Below are 16,719 nucleotides of genomic sequence, written 5' to 3'. Positions count from 1 at the left end.
AAAAAGGATCCTCTCTTTTTCACTTACTCCACTGGTTTCATTTGTAAGATCTTGATTTCTTTACAAAGCTAATTCTATGTGATAGTGATGGTTAAAATAGCATCAAACTTCTGTTCTAGACTAGTATAGCAGAAGTGCAGTATTGAACAGAAACTCAGAAGGTATCATCTAGCCTTAAGCTGAAAAAGAATCATATTTAACATATGGTCTAGCTTTTTATGGAAGATCTCACTGAAAAGAAACCTTCTACCTCTTGAGGAAAACTATTTTAAAAACTATCCTTTTGGAGAGCTCTAATTGTTAGAAAGTTTTCATTACATTAAGCCCATATTTACCACTAGGCCATCACCAGTCATCTTAACCTATGTCTTGCCACTGGCTTCCAAAGACTCTGGAGAAGAGAATAAGACTAATAACTTTTTGTAAAAAAAAAAAAAAAAAAAAATTCAAAATATATATATTTAGAGCAACCTAGTTTCTACTGATTATGAAATAATAAATCTAAAAAGGAAATTCTTGGCAGATTGCCTTAATATGAAAACTCAAAAAAAAAAAAAGCATTGAGTATGAAAAAGTAGTTACAGAATGTCTGCTAAGCCCAAGAAGAAATGAAAAGAGAAAACTGTTACATAGTATCTTACCAGTCATTCAGAGTATGAAAGGAAAGAGAAGCCTACTGTAGGAGGAGAAGGAGAAGTAGGAGGAGAAAGAGAAGGAGGAAGAGGAAGAGGAGGAGAAGGAAAAGGAGGAGGAGGAGAAGGAAAAGGAGGCAGAGGAGGAGGAGGAAAAGGAGGAGGAGGAGGAGGAGGAGGAGGAGGAGGAGGAGAAAAAGGAATGGTAGAAGAGGAAAGGAGGAGGAGACTTCTACTGTTTTTCTTAGAATATACTGAAAGGGAGAAGTAATCTGAATATTTATTTAGCAAGACCAAAATTCTCAAGTATCCTTAATAAGTATTAGGACTTATTCCCAAGGCAGGAATTAAGTTTCAGGTGAATACTTTTTGTTTTTCAGTCATTTCAGTCACATCTGACTCTTTGTGACCTCATTTGGAGTTTCTTTGACAAAGATACTGAAGTGGCTTGCCATTTCCTCTTCCAGTTCATTTTACAGATGAGGAAACTGAGGCTAACAGGATTGAATGATTTGTCCAAGGTCACAAAAATAGTGTTTCAGGGTGGATTTAAACTCAGGTTCTCTTGATTCCAGCATCTTTGCTCTATCCACTGTACTACTAATTGCCCCTGAATACTTTTTTAGCTATCTCCAAACTATTTGGAATCTGAATTCACAAATATAACATAATTTATAGTTCTTTATTTATACTCATTGAATTATACTTATACATCTTATGCAACTATCTCATATGACGTTTTTTATTGTTATTTGACTCACAATAAAGCACACTGACATATGAGCATATCAATAACTTTCTGAATTTATTAAACATTATTCAGAATTTGAATGCTTCACTTTCTCCTATTTTCAACTCATCAGTCACCATAATTTTTTCTAATGGATTTCCAAACTAAGTCCATCATCAATATAATGAGCCCTATGATTACCACATCAAAGCTTCCATGCCAATAAGCACAAGAATAGGGATCCGGGAGTTGCTGCTATATTTTTAACTTGGGCAATAGAGAAAAATAAATGAATGAATAAATAAACCACTAACTTCCCCAAAAAAGCATATCAACAATTTGTCTATGAGAAAAAGGATTTATTTTGGTCTTCTGGTTAGGGAACTTATGTACATATTAAACATGTATAAAACTGTATCCTCATGGTGAGTTAAATATGCACTACCTTACTGGTTTGTTAGGAAAATGCTTTGCAATCTGTAAAGTGCTATACAAATATCAGATATAATTACTCTAATATGTGATATAGTAAGTAAAGTGCCTATTTCCATAAAAACATGAAGATCACCCTGAAGACCAGCTCAAGAAGTCTTAGTCAGCTGGTCAATTAATAAGCATTTATTGAATGCTTGCTATGTATCAAGCACTGAGCTAGGCCGCAGGGATATATAGAAAGGCAAAAGACAGTCCCTATCCTCAAGGAGATCACAATCTAATGAGGGAGACAAGAAACAAACAAGATACAAGCAGAATACATAGGAAATAAACAGAGGGAAAGCACTAGAATTAAGAGGGATTGGAAAATCCTCTCTGTAGAAGTTGGACTTTTAGTGGAAACTTTGAAGGTAGCCAGGGGGTGGGCCTTAGGAAGGAGAGTATTTCAAGAAAAAGGTCCTTCAAGAAAAACGCTAGGACCTGAGAAATGAAGTATCTTTTTCATGAAGCAAGAGAGCCAGTGACACTAGATTGAAGACTATGTTGTGAGCCATAAAGGGTAAGAAAACTGGAAAAGGGAAAGAGGGTATAGGTTTTAAAGGACCTTGAACAACAGAAGATCCCGGAGTGATAGGGAATCATTGGAATGTGAAAATAGAGATGACATAAAAAAAATAAATTTAAAAAATTTAGGGATGACATAGTCAGACTTGTGCTTTAGGAAAATCACCTTACTGGCTAAATGGAGAATGGACTAGAGTAGTGATTCTAAAAGTATAGTCCACAGGGTCCTGGGGGGTTTTGAAACCTGTTCAGGGGTTCTATAAATTAAAATTTACCTTTTATTTCTAATGTGGTAAATGCCTACAAATATAATCCACATAAACAAAAACTCTTTAGACTGATCTTCAATAATTTTAATAGTATAAAGACACTGAAAACAAAAATTTAAGAACCTTTAGAATAGAGTGGGGAAAGACAAGAGAGGAATGACCCAATAACTGGCTATTATAATAGTACTAGGCTTAGGATGATCAGGACCTGCACCAGGGTTATGACCATAGGAGAGGAGAGAAGGTAGTAAATTTCTGAAATGTTGCAAAGGTAAAATTGACAATCCTTGGCAACAGAATGGATATAAACAGGTTGACTACAGTGTGTGTGTATATGTGTGTGTTTATTTACAACTCTTGAAGAACATCTACAGAGTGATAGGGAATTACAGTCAGTAGTGTCAATGGAAGGAGCACTAATAAAAATCACAGGCTCTGGAAATATATACATATATAAATTCAGTGATCCAGGCAACATAGCTAAATTATTTCTCAGAGATCTATGAACTTGTTTTTGACTTTTGAACTTTATTTTTGTTCCTGAAACTGTTTATAAGAAATTAATTGAATACAGACAAATAGAAAAAAACCTGCAACAATTATATTTTTTTCATAACTCATAATTAAACATCATAGCTTCTGAAAAAAAGATTCTAGCAGAAATTGGTACTATGACTATTTGACTTCGGTTTGGGGCAGAAATAGGTAATTATTATTGATGAGATTCTTACATTCTCCTCCTCCTTTGCCCCTCCAAATATACTTTTCCTTTCCTAATCTCTCCTTTCTTTTTCTACCATTCTCATTCTCTTACTGTCACACTCACTTTATTTTACATAATCTTTGTTTTGGTTTTGCTTTATTTCTGAATATATCCCTCCCTTCATCTCTCTATTCAGCAATAAATCTTTGTTCTCTTGTTAACAAAGGCTGAAACAGTGGGGGGAGGGGAAGCAGTTCAGCAAAACAAACCAATATATTTATTCATATGATAATACATGCAACATTCCACACTAACGTTGTTCCACCTCTGCAAAGTGAGGGAAGTGCATTCTCTCAAATTTTCTCCAGAACAGTCTTGGTTATTATGCAATTATATATAATTATACAACATTCAGTTTAGTTTTTTTTAAGTCTTTCCAGTTACATTTTTGTATGCATTATGTATCATCTTAGTTCTGCTACTTTATTTTGAATTATTTCATATCTTCCCAAGTATTTCTGAATTAATTTGTTCATTATTTCTTACAGCACAGCAGCACAGCCACAGTTGATTAAATTAACTTAAAATTTGTCTAGCCATCCTCCAAATGATGAATATGCACATTGTTTCTAATTCTTTGCTACCACAAAAAGTGGTAAGAATTTTTTGGTGTTACATAATTTTTCTTTCTGCCTTTGAGTTGGTTGAGGTATATGCCTATCAATGAGATCTATGGGTCAAAGATATAAACAAACATTTTAATCCTTTTCTTAGCATAACTACAAATTGCTTACCAAAATCATCAAACCAATTCAGAGAAACTCCAATCCTATGTTGTGTCCTCTTCACAGTCTCTCCAACATTTGATTATTTCCTTTTCTTTCTTAACATGAAGAATTTTGATTTCCATTTTTTGTTAATAAGATTCTTTCAAATGATTATTAATAGTTTAGAATTCTCTTTCGAACTACTTGCCTTTGAAAAGTCATTGAGGAATAATAGCTCTTGGTTTTATATGTCAATTTCTTACATATCTTTATCCTCAGATTCTTAGAGATATTTGTTTGACTATTTTTGCCCCCAACTTTTTCTACCCCCAACGCTTAGCCCTGTATCTTCCACATAGATGTTTAATAAATGTTTATTGCATTTGTTGCTTTGAAACTATTTCTTGTGTACGTCTCCTTGGACTTCTGCAGACATTTTCGACTGTAGCCTTAGGGACGATTCTTCGTAATCATTATTTTTATAACTAATAAATTTGCGAGAATGCACCTTTTTTGAGTATTTCCTTCTTTTGTCTTTCTTGACATGAGGAATTTTGATTTGCATTTTTTGTTTTTCTCCAAACCTTTTTTCTCCAAATCAACAACCTAATTATCCAATTCACTTTCTTCCTTTTATAACTCTCTTAAGCCTGCCTCTCTTAAGCACTCACTCTTGTTTCCCCAGTTGGTGGCACTCCAAGCTAGGAGATCACTATTCTCTTCATCAGAAAGAGTTGACCTTTACGCGCAACTTTTTAGAAAAAGTAATACAGCAATTTGCCTGAGCACTTTGTGTTCCGTTTTGCCATCTCTACTTCACAAATGCCCAGCTCGCTGTAAACCTTAAAATCTTCCACAAAGCTGATCTATTTTCATCTTAATACAGCATAAAATCATTATCGTTAACGTTTAACGTCTGGGCATGTTTCCTCATTTGTAAAAGTGTAACGTTTACTTGCCAAGGGGTCGTGGGAAACACCTTACCTCATAATATCGCTAGGAGAGACCTTTGTATACCTTACGGGATTACAGAAACCTTATTATTACTTTATAATCATGATTATTATAGACACATCTCTTTATTCAGCAATAAATCTTTGTTTCCTGGTAACAAAGATTGAAAAAGGTGGGGGGAGGGGGAAGCAATTCAGCAAAACAAAACCAACATATATATATATATATGTATATTTTTATAACTAATAAATTTGCGAGAATGCACTTGGCTCACTTTGCAGAGGTGGAACAACGTTAATGTGTAATGTTACGTGTATTATCATATATTTATTTATATATATAAATATATTATCATATATTTATTTATATGATAATAAATATAAATATATTGCATTCTCGCAAATTTATTAGTTATAAAAATGATGATTACGAAGAACCGTCCCTAAGGCTACAGCTGAAAATGTCTGCAGAAATAAATCCAAGGAGACGTACACAAGAAACAGTTACAAAGACACTCTATACTAGCCAGATCAGTGCAGGAAAAGTCGCCCTTTCTCCACACGCCACTTCCTTCCCCCCTCCCTCAACCACCGGCCAAGCCGAGGTCCGCCTCCATGCCCGCCCCTTCCCCTCGCCCTCCCTTCTTTCCTCCAGCGTATCCCACCCCCCTACATCTGCTTCCGGAAGTGACGCTGGGCAAGCTCTGACCGTCTCCTTCCGCCGCGGGGCTGGGGCCGGGCAGACGCTTGGCGTGTGCTGGCGTCTCCGCGCGCGCCGAGGGATTCTGGGTAACGGCCCCCCCCCCCCCCCCCGGGGGCGGCGGCTGCGGGGCAGCCGGTTCCGGTCTGCCGGGAGGCCGTTGAAGGTGGCGGTTTGCCGGGCCGGGGGGAGCGGGGTTATGGAGCGGCCGTGGCCGCCGCCTGGACCCTGGAACCTCCCCGGGGACCGTGGGGAGGATGACGAGGAGACGGAGCTGGAGGTGTCTCCCTGCTCCTCCCGCTTCCCGCAGCCGCCTGTCGACGGCCCCCAGGTAAAGAGCGAACTTGGGTGGGAGGGAGCGGTCCTGCCAGACCCCCGGGAATGGGGGGCGGCGGGGGCGGAGGGTCTCCAACCTCTGGTCCGGTCCCTGCTCCCCCTCCCCCCCCGCCGTGTTCCCCTCGGTCACGCTCTGCGCCCGCTCACTCTGGGCTGCATCAGGTTTCTTCTCATTCCACCCCCTACCCCTGGCCGTGGGGGGGGAGGGTGTGAGTGTCTAATGGAGAAGCTGGATCAGCTGAGAGGCGTCCCAATTGTGGGACTAGGGGCGGGGGAGAGGGGAGTTGTTTGGGCTACCCCTAAAAGTCCCTTTTCCGTTCTTAATTCCTTTAAGTCGCCTCCCTTCCCTTGAACTCAGTGTCCTCATGTATGCAGTGAAAGAACTGCGGGAGATATTTTCTGCAAGAACGTTGAGAATGGGCAGAATTGCCTATCTTAACCCGAGAGACCGCAACTAAAATGGTAAAATGCATTTTGCCTTAGATCCTTAACTTCACACATCCTTTTCTTTTTTTTTTTTTTTTTTTTCTTTTTTTAGTAGTGCTCTGTAATGAAAAGAACCGTGATTTGCTCCGCCCTGGGTTCGCATTCAAATCATTTATTACCTAATCTGAAAGTCACCTAAAATCTGAATCTTAGTTTGCTCAACTCTAAAATGTGGCGGGTGAACCCCTTCTCGGAATAATATTTTGAAAGAAATAAAATATAACACATAGAATTTCAAAAGAAACCAATTATATTAAGATGTAATTGTTTCCCCAACCAAATTAAAAAGATCTTATAAAATCCATGGACGTCTTAGAGGTCCCTGGACTGCGAAATGATCTCTGATGACCCTGCCAGCTGCACTATTTGCTTATGCCAGTCTCCCCGCCTACCACCCCTCTAGGCACAGATAGATATGTCTTTTCACTTTCTCTGAAGACAGGGAAATGAGAATTTGGTAGCTTTGTTTTCTGATATAAAGTTGGGTGATTCTATAGTGAGGTGCACTAACCAATATGCCAGTTTGTTACCAATCTTAATAGAAACAGCTCTGAATTTGAAGTTAGAAAACTTGGATTTGTATAAATGATTTGGGAAAATAATTAAAATTGCAAAGAAATCTGTAAGAGGAGATTGAACTGCATAATTGTTGTCATCCCTTTCAGTTCTAAATTCTGTGAGCTAGTCTGAAAGAAGCTGAGGCAGCCCTTCCTCATAATGCCATATAAACTTTTAGCATCTTTATTTTCTTGTTAGTCCTTTGTAAATTTTAAATAAACTAACTTGACCTCTTTGTGGGGTTTCTCTTCATTTGGTGAAACTAATACTAATAGATAGAGAAGTAACAATCTACTCATTCCCTGAGCAAAATTCTAATGAAATTTCAGAGATCTTTGACATCTGACTCAGTTTTGTGATCCTGGCTTTTATTTTCATACTAGACTGCATTACACCATTACTCAAACGGCCGGTGCCCTTTTATTCTCATAACATTTTTTTTTTTTTTTAACTAATATGAAAACATGTTGCTCAAAGCCACCTTTTCCCCTTTGTCTCAGCTTCCTCACTTATAAAAGGGGGTGCTGAATCCTTAATAGCACCTACCACATTGAATTGTTATAAATATCAAAACAAAATTATATAAAACATATTAAAAATGTCAGTAAGTTAGGAATGTTAGGGTCTCATTTCTCAAGTCATTACCTGAAGTAGACCCTTCAAGGTTATTGAATCCTATCTTATGAAGTGTTTTACAGTGTCCTAATTTACCTCATTTTGTTTTTGTCCTTACTGGAAGTGTTTTGAGAAGAGTTCTCCAGGATAGAGAATAGACAAATGTTATCATTATTTTCAATGAAATGAAATCCATAGTTCTTGCAAAATGAATGGATTCCTAAAGATACTTTTAAGGAAAACTAACATTTTTTCCTAAACTCTTTTTTATATATGATGATTTAAAAAATTATTTAAAAGTATAGTGCTTACAAGGAAGCCAGTAATGATTCATTTCCCTAGCTAATAGGTCAAAAATCAGTTTTACAACCAAAGACACCACCAACCATTTGAGAAATGAAAATAATATGACAGAATCTCACTACCACCTCATTAATTAGGAGTCACTAATGTAATATATACATATATATATATATATATATATATATATATGAAAAATAACATTCTGAAGAAATGATTGTACATCAACTTCTGTAATCAGTTTTGTCAAAGGAATTTCAGTTAAACAAGAGTACTCCACAAAAGTGCCCCCAATAGAAAATATTATGAATGGGTGAGCTTTCTTTCTTTTTCTTTTTTGGGGGAGAAGGTTGAGGGGGAGTTATATACTTTGATTGAAGTTGTGGGGTATGGCTGAATCCTATTTAGATGAAATACTCTTATCAGTGATATTTCCATTTGCAAATGGATAGCTTGATTAATGCTAGTTTTGGTCATTTTTTTGCACTAAACACACTTAAGATGCTTGTTTTCCTTTCTACCTTTAAAATTGTTAAGTTTCTGTATTAGACCCAGTAAGATGAAAATGTTTATCACAGTTTATAAATTTCCAATAAAGTTTTTGCCACTGAGGAGGAGACAAGGTATCTAAAGGGATATGAGTCCTCAAATTCAAGTTATATGAAGAAAGAATAAAAATTTAGTCTATCTTAAAAGCATTATAAGTCTTTGATATGAGTAACTGCCACCCTTAGATTTTACAAATAAGCAGTAGTTCTCTATAAAGTATGAGAACTAAATAAAAACAAAAAATTTTTCGCCATTATAAAATGTTAGTCTGGTCTTGACATTTACTTAAGTATATGGCTATAGACAGGTCATTAACCTATCTTTAAAATAGGAGTAGTATTTGTACTATATATACTTGGAAGTTTAAAGTCTTGTGTACATGCCAAGTATTATATATTAGAATATAACATGAGCTTAACATTTGCAAAATCCCAAAGTAGTTAAGTACTACATCTGCATTCAGAAGTATACCCATTTGTCCTATCTTTCAAGCTTGCCAGAAACTGCAAAGCTAGGGGCTTTCCTTGGGGAGTCCCTTGCCTTTAAAGGCAGATTGTATTTAAAATATAAATAATGTGCAGTAAAGGGAGCATATTGGCTAATTTACAATTAATAAACAATTTCTTAACTGGTCAGACAATTGTAATGAGTCCTTGGACATGCCATTTTAAAAAAAACCACTTATGTTTTGTATTCTTTTAATAAAGTAAGTGAACAACACTTACTTTTTCAAATTGAGAAATAGAAATGCAAACATATGTGTACAGTTAGAAGAAATTACTTCTTAGTATTCCTTGGAATAAGGAAATTCTCTATAGAAGAGAACTCCAAAGATTTTGTTTTCATTTTATTGAGGAGAAAAATTAGGGACTTCTGTTTTTGTTACTTTAATTATTACAAAATAATAAACAAATATTTGAGATGAATGATGTGTGAGGTACTGTGTTGCTGTGTAGGTTACAAAAAATCCTTACCCTTTAAAGTTTTATATGTAGTTGGGATTACAAGACAGTACTACAAAATCACGTATATTAAATGGTAAATGAGTTGTACATATGATAAAGATGCAATAGTTGATGGGGTTTTTCCTTAGTTATTCTCTGGGAAACTTCAAAAAAGTTTGGGATTTGGGGTAATCTGTTTTAATGAAAATGACCTCTATGAAATACAATCTAAAGTGAAATTGTGTTTGTACTATATAAATGCGTGCTTTGTTTACTTTGGTTGTTACAAATAATGTTTTGTTCTCCATCCAGATGTATAACCAAGGGATTGAACTGGCTTGCCAAAAGCAGAAAGAGTTTGTGAAAAGCTCTGTAGCATGCAAATGGAATCTAGCTGAAGCTCAACAGAAACTTGGTAGTTTAGCACTTCATAACTCTGAGTCTCTGGATCAGGAACATGCCAAAGCACAAACAGCAGTGTCGGAATTGAGGCAAAGGGAAGAAGAGTGGAGACAAAAAGAAGAGGCCCTGGTACAGCGAGAGAGAATGTGTTTATGGAACATGGATGCCATTAGCAAGGATGTTTTTAATAAGGTACATATTGAGGAATACAAACAAAGCAAAAGCTATCGATACATTTATGTATGTTTGTGGACATTTAACATCCTAGTGCTAGAATATCTGTATTAACAAAGCAGTACTCATTATCTACTGATTTTCTCTCTCTTCCCTCCCCGCCTCCCCACCAATTTCATTAAAAATTATAGAAAATGTTACCACTAAAAATAGCACACATACAACCCCATCCTGTTTTTGCTGTGGCCAATTTTTGATAATAATTATATTATAGTGTTGATTATATAATATTGATTTGTAACTACTTAATTTTTTTTTAATAATAATCTGTTCCATTGAGTTACTAGCATAGATACAATAAACTCTTAGTTATACTAAGAATTTCTTCTTACTAGTAGAATCACTCGTGTTAGGAAGGATATTTCACATAATCTATGTGAATTTTTATTTTATTCTTTCTCTTCTTTCCTTAAAAAAATTATACCTGAGACAATATAAAAATCAATATCAAAGAATATAAGCTAGAAGTTAACGTCTAGCAGCAATTCTTTTCCTAACAGTGCCATTGACTGATTCACTGTATGAATCAAGGCATGTAATCAAACCTGTATGACTTTTTCATTCAAGAAAAAAGCTTAAATTCTAATCCCAGCCATAGAAATTTTAGGTGAGATAGTGACATGGAGGTCTGATCTAAACCACCACCATTCCCCCCCCCCCCTTTTTTTTTTTAACTGATAAGCAAGAAAGAATAAGTAAAGTACCAAAGGTTATAACTCTTGTTAGTGAGTTAGAGGTAAAAGAAAATTTCCTGACCCTGAGTAGTTGAATATCTTTACCCAAATATCATTAATGAAACAGATTTTTATGGAAAATGACAAAGTTGAAGGATAGCGAGGTGATAAACAGACATTATGAAAAAGCTGGTTTTGAAGTCAGAATATATGAATTTAGATCCAGGCCTGCATTTATTATCTGTGTGACCTTGAGCAAGGCACTTATAATAACATCTTCAGATCCATTTATTCTTGTTAAATGAGAGTGTTGAACTAGATTAAATTTTCTTTGAACTCTAAATTCCATGACTTAGGTGATCTTAAAAATCCTGTTTTGCTGTGATTTGAGGATTTCCAAAATTGGACATTGCTTATCACATAAAACTATTGAAATAGTTATTGGATTTCATCTAAGAGCATTACTAAACACATTCTCATAATAATATAAATGAATCATAATTCCAATCGACAAATAAGATTTTAAGAAACTCAGCATAACAGATATCAGCTGGCATTATATTGAAACTCTCAGAGCAGTAGTTAAGGAATGGGGAGGAGAGGGGGGGGACACTAGGGAGCTAGATTATCTCAGAGATGTTTCGTTATATAAGAAGCCTTTCTACCCAGTTGCTAATGCATATCAATAAAAAAATTAACAATAAGGCTGGATGACTGTTGAGGTTAACTTAACATTCTCTATGTAGTAGTAATAAAACATAACTACCTGAGGGCAAATGAATATTTCTGTTAGCAGATTGAGCTAGAGCTGTAAAGTTTATTTTGCAGAAACACAGTAATACAAAGTATAGTAATCAGAACTATACAGGATACTTAAGAGAATGGGTTTTTGAAAAATAAGAAACATTAGCTTTAGAGCAAGTATTACTGTTCTCACCATTAACAAATCCCTTAAGAACTTTTTAAATTATAATCTTAGACCACATGAGGCAGCTAGGTGGTGCAGTGGATAGAGCACCAGTCCTGAAGTCAGGAAGACCTGAATTCAAATGTGGCCTTATACACTAAACATTTTCTAGCTGTGTAACTCTGGGCAAAGTTACTTAACCCCAATTGCCTCAGGGGGAAAAAAAAAATCAGACCACATTATAAGATGAATGGGATAAAATGTATAATGAATTGTACAAAAAGATATGTTTTCTCATTTGATGTTAAAGGTTAGGGACATGCCCTAATTTACCAGTTTCCTTTTGTGACCCATTATGAATTATATTATCCAAATGATACACTGCTTCATCTTTAGGACTTAGCACCTTTCCATCCTCTCTTTAACTGAACTCTTTATAACCCTTCCTGAATTAGAGTACATAAGCTCCTTCAGATCAAAGAATGTTGATTTTCCTATTTGTATCCCCTTTGTTCAGCAGTGTTTAATCCATACAAAGAGCTTAATAAATGTTTATTCATTTATTCAGGAGTGAATTTTTAAAAATCTCTTTTTGACCTGGATCATCAATTTAGGGAGAAGGGAATATTTCAAAGTTTATCATGCTGTGCTACTTGATGACAAAAAGATGATGTATTTAAAGTGCAGAATATGACAATGGGATATGGCCAATATGGGAATTTGTTTTGTTTGATTGTGCATGTATTTTACAAAGGTTTTTTTTTTTTTTTTTTCCTGCTTTTGTTTTCCCAACGATGAGAATGGATAGAAAGAAAAGAAAGTGGATTTAGTTTTTTTTTTTAAAGAACTTAACATATCCAAGATGTAAAGATAGTACTTTTAAATTGATATCCTTTCCAAACTATAAATTATGTCCTCTTAATTTCTATATAATTGTCTTTTTACCTTTTATCATTTTAATCTTTTTTTTAGACTGCTCTCCATCTCTGTATTATTAGTTGTCCTTCTCTGACTCTTTTCATTCTTCCTTTTCATTATATTTTTTTCAACTTACAGTGATCAGAAACAGAAATATTCTAGAGTAGACACCTATGTCAGGATAAAGGGAAAGGGTAGGGTATGTGTCTTACTGAATGCCAAATAATGATAGGGTGCATATTCTAAAATGAATGAATAACCTTTTTGTCTTCTTATTATTTACTATTAAGTGTTCCCTAAAGAAAAGCTTTCTTTGACTTTAGAAAACTAGTTGGTGTCGCAAGTGTTTTGTCAAGAGAGATGATCGTAGGATACAGATTTTAGAGCTGGAAGGCACCTTAGAGACCATCTACCAGCCCCCTTACTTTAGGGATAAGAAACTAATGCCCATAGGAGTGGTTTGCCCAAATTCACACAGCTAGGATGTGGCAGGCCTCAGGTACTATTAAACTTTGTTTTTAAAGCTAGTCTTACCAATTTGTCCAAAATTAATTAGGAATGTTTTATAATAGAACAGGGCCTTTTTCTGTAGACTTGTTTAAATTTATGCTTGTTATAAGGTGATATAAATCTTGGAGATGGAATCTGGATGACAAATTACTGAGAAAAGAATTAGCAGAAATACTCATACTTTATATATAGTTTTGAATATTTGCTAATTCCAGGAGCTGGAAGAAAAGTAGAATGCAATTTTTATTTGGGGCAACGATGATCTCAGTATATCAGTGTGGTTACAGAATGTTCTGAAAAATTGTTCTTCAATGGTTTTCCTAGCTAAATAAGTATTTGATTTAATGTCCTTTTTGTGTGTGTTTACTTAATTGAAAGAAATTGTCCTTTAATAGAGCTTTCAAATTGTTTTAAGAACAAAACTTTTTTTCAACTGCCCCATAAAATTTATTAGAAATTTCAACTAAGTTTTTCCGTATTTAGGAATTATCAGAGATTTTTAGAAGTAATTATTTATCTTGTATTAGTTAGATCAGGATTTCTGGAATCATTTTTATTTGGAACTAAGTTCAGCTAAAGTTGGGGATCTTTATAGGAAACTAACCTAATTATAATCATATGCTATTTTATCTTTGGGTGTGTGTCCACTCTAGAATACTATGCATTTCTATTCACCAGACTTAATTTTTTTTCTAGTTTATTTTATTTATTTAATATTTTTCTCCAGTTAACATTCAAAACAAAAAAATATTTTTTACATTTTAAAAAATTTTTGAGTTCTAGGTTCGCTCTTTATCTCCACCCACAATTAAGAAACCACTTGTGAAGTTATGTAGAGCATTTCCATCATAAGTCAAGTTTTGAAAAAAACATTGATCTTCCACCCTAATGAAAGTAAAAAACCCTCAAGAAAAAATGTTTAAAAACGAGAGAGAGAGAATGCTTCACTCTGTATTCATACACAATCAGTTCCTTTACTGGGTGTGGATAGGATTTTTCATCATAAGCCTTCAGAACAGACATGGATGATTGTACTACTAAGAATAGCTAAGTCATTCACAGCTGGTCAACCCAGAACATTGCTATTACTTTGTCTACAGTACATTTCACTTTGCTTAAGTTCATGGAGGATTTTCCAGGGTTTTGTTTTTGTTTTTGTTTTTCTGAAAACATTCTGCATCATTATCTGTAGAACAGTAATATTCTTTCATAAACAGTTTTGTTGTTAACTAAAGTGCTATAGAGAAAAAATATTGGGTTTAAGGGTAATCTGTTAAGCTTTGGACTTGGATTGATACAGTGATACTTTCCTCTCTCCCTCTCCCCCCCCTCCCAAAAAAAAGGACATGTATGATAATTGAACTTTGAAGGAATATCAAAAATGGCCTACTCAGATATTCTAGTTTGAATGCAACACAGAAATATTCTTTTCACTTTATGTAACTTATTTTTCCCAGAGTTTTATTAATCAAGATAAAAGTAAAGAAATAGAAGATGAAGATAAATCCAAATCATTTATGCAGAAATATGAGCAAAAGATTAGACATTTTGGTAAGTACCTTACTTGAGTTTCTCTCTTTTGTAATTCTTGGTATCATCTGTGCTAAAAAGGGAAATATAAAACGTGGAGCACCAAAAAAGTTAAATGCCAACCAAGCAGTAGTTCTCTGGCCATTTCTGACATATTTATAGGGCTGTGATGACAGAGAATTGTTTTGGTTTGGGTTTTTTTTTTTTTTTTTTTTTTAATGTGTCAAAGAGCAGAGGGAATTTTTTTACAATACTAACCTTTAAGATAAAATCATTTTTTTATCACATACAGTTTTATTAGTTTTCTGCTAATTTCCAGTCACTTTGAGCTGCTTCTCCTCATCCTTCTTTGTCACTAACTTATGATTCTGGTTAGATATTAGTTTCTTTTCAAATTCTTGTTACTTAAGTAACCAGGCAGATCTGTGAAATATATACTAAGTCATTTGGCTGTGAAGGACACTCTCCACTTGAAATGATCAAAAAGACTTCATGTTAAAGATGGTACTTAACCTCAACTCTGAAGAGAGGCAGGTGGCAGTGAGGTGGAAGTGCTTTCCAGGCCCAGAGAACAAACAGCGTGCAAAGGCACCAAAGCTGGAGATGAAATGTTGTGCATAGCAGGAGCAGTAGGCTGGTTTGGATAATATCTGAAAGGCTGCAATGGAGTAATGTGGAATTGTCTGAATTGACAATTTGTGTTAAGGCTTTTAATGCCAAATAGAGCTTTTTTTTTTTTGCTTTTTTTTTTTTTAATCCTTAAGGCAGGAGGGAGTCAATGAAGTCTATTGATCAAGACAGTGACATGTTTATACCTGTGCTTTAGGGAAAATAGTTCAGCAGTTATACAGGAAATTACTACACTAGCCTTCTAATTTGTGTCCCTGCTACCAGTCTTTCCTTTCCACAAAACTGGCAAAGTGATATTCCAAAACCACAGGTCTGACCATGTTATTCCCTGTTTATTTCCTCTAGGATAAAAAACAACAACAACAAATTCCTTTGTTTGACAATTAAAGTGCTTTATAATTTGGTTCTAATCTTATATTCTCCCTCATGTTCATTATGACTGCACCATCATGAAAATGAAGTCCTGTATTGATTGCACTAAGTTTGAGAGGCCTATGGGATATCTGAGTAGAATATTCAATAGTTAATGGTATGAAACAGGAGACATACATAGTCAGAAACATAGATTTGGAAGTCATCTTCATAGAAATAATTGAATCCATTGGGGCTGCTGAACTTACTGAGAAAGTAGATAGAAAAGAGGGCTTTGGACCAAAGTCTTGAGGTATATCTATAGTTAGAAGACAAGATATGGATAACCCAGTAAAAGAGCCTGAAAAAGGATGGCCATATAGACAAAGGAGATAAGAAGTAAGCAATTCCAAAAATCTTTAGAAGAAATTACCTAGGAAAGGAGGGGTCAAGAGTGTCATGCTTCAGAAATTAGGAAAAAATAAGAAAAGGCTTTTGATTTAGTAATGGAAACCTTTGATATCATTGGAGAGAACTGTTTCAACTAAGTAGCAAAGCCAGTCCACATTGGAACAAATTGGGAAGTGAATGAGATCAAAAAATATGGGAAAAAAGACAAAAGTGATCAATGTTGTCAGAATTATGTGAAGACAGAACTGTTACACTAATGATTTAGTCCAACAGTTTTGAAATGATAATCATCCAAAAAGTCAGTGAACTATATAAAAATGCTTTAAATCAGGGATGACACAATTTGGTATTTAGCTTCAGAGAGTTTAGAAGAGAAAACTATGTAGCTGTATTTTTTATAGTAACAAAGAACTGAAAAGCAAGTGAGTACTAACCAACTATAGAATGACTATACAATTTGTGGAAGGTGGACATAATGTAATATTAGTATATTGTTAACAATGATGTGAAAAATTCCAAGAAACTTGATAAAACTTTAATGAACTTATGAAAAACAAAGTGAACAGAACCAGGAAAACAGCTATACAACATCCATAGTAATTTAAAGGAAA

The 16,719-nt window shown here is 34.9% G+C and overlaps 2 protein-coding genes across 2 annotated transcripts in view; one reads left to right on the top strand and one right to left on the bottom strand.

The window, feature by feature from the left end:
• SPATA6L (spermatogenesis associated 6 like) overlaps positions 1-5,045 on the bottom strand; it is an 83,545-nt gene extending 78,500 nt beyond the window's left edge. Inside the window, exon 1 of the mRNA XM_031962161.1 lies at positions 4,128-5,045. Coding sequence (XP_031818021.1) covers positions 4,128-4,136 — 9 coding nt within the window. The 5' untranslated portion in view covers positions 4,137-5,045. The remainder of the gene's footprint in view (positions 1-4,127) is intronic.
• Positions 5,046-5,756: 711 nt separating this feature from the next.
• The window catches only part of CDC37L1 (cell division cycle 37 like 1), a 30,734-nt gene continuing 19,771 nt past the window's right edge, over positions 5,757-16,719 (top strand). Inside the window, exons 1-3 of the mRNA XM_031962175.1 lie at positions 5,757-6,084; positions 9,854-10,135; positions 14,644-14,737. Of these exons, the coding sequence (XP_031818035.1) occupies positions 5,953-6,084; positions 9,854-10,135; positions 14,644-14,737 (508 nt within the window). The 5' untranslated portion in view covers positions 5,757-5,952. The remainder of the gene's footprint in view (positions 6,085-9,853; positions 10,136-14,643; positions 14,738-16,719) is intronic.

The sequence above is a fragment of the Sarcophilus harrisii genome, chromosome 1, assembly GCF_902635505.1.
Source record: "Sarcophilus harrisii chromosome 1, mSarHar1.11, whole genome shotgun sequence".
Taxonomy (NCBI): Eukaryota; Metazoa; Chordata; class Mammalia; order Dasyuromorphia; family Dasyuridae; genus Sarcophilus; species Sarcophilus harrisii.
The sequence above is the reverse complement of the archived record's forward strand: the minus strand, read 5'-3'. Positions and strand labels throughout refer to the sequence as shown.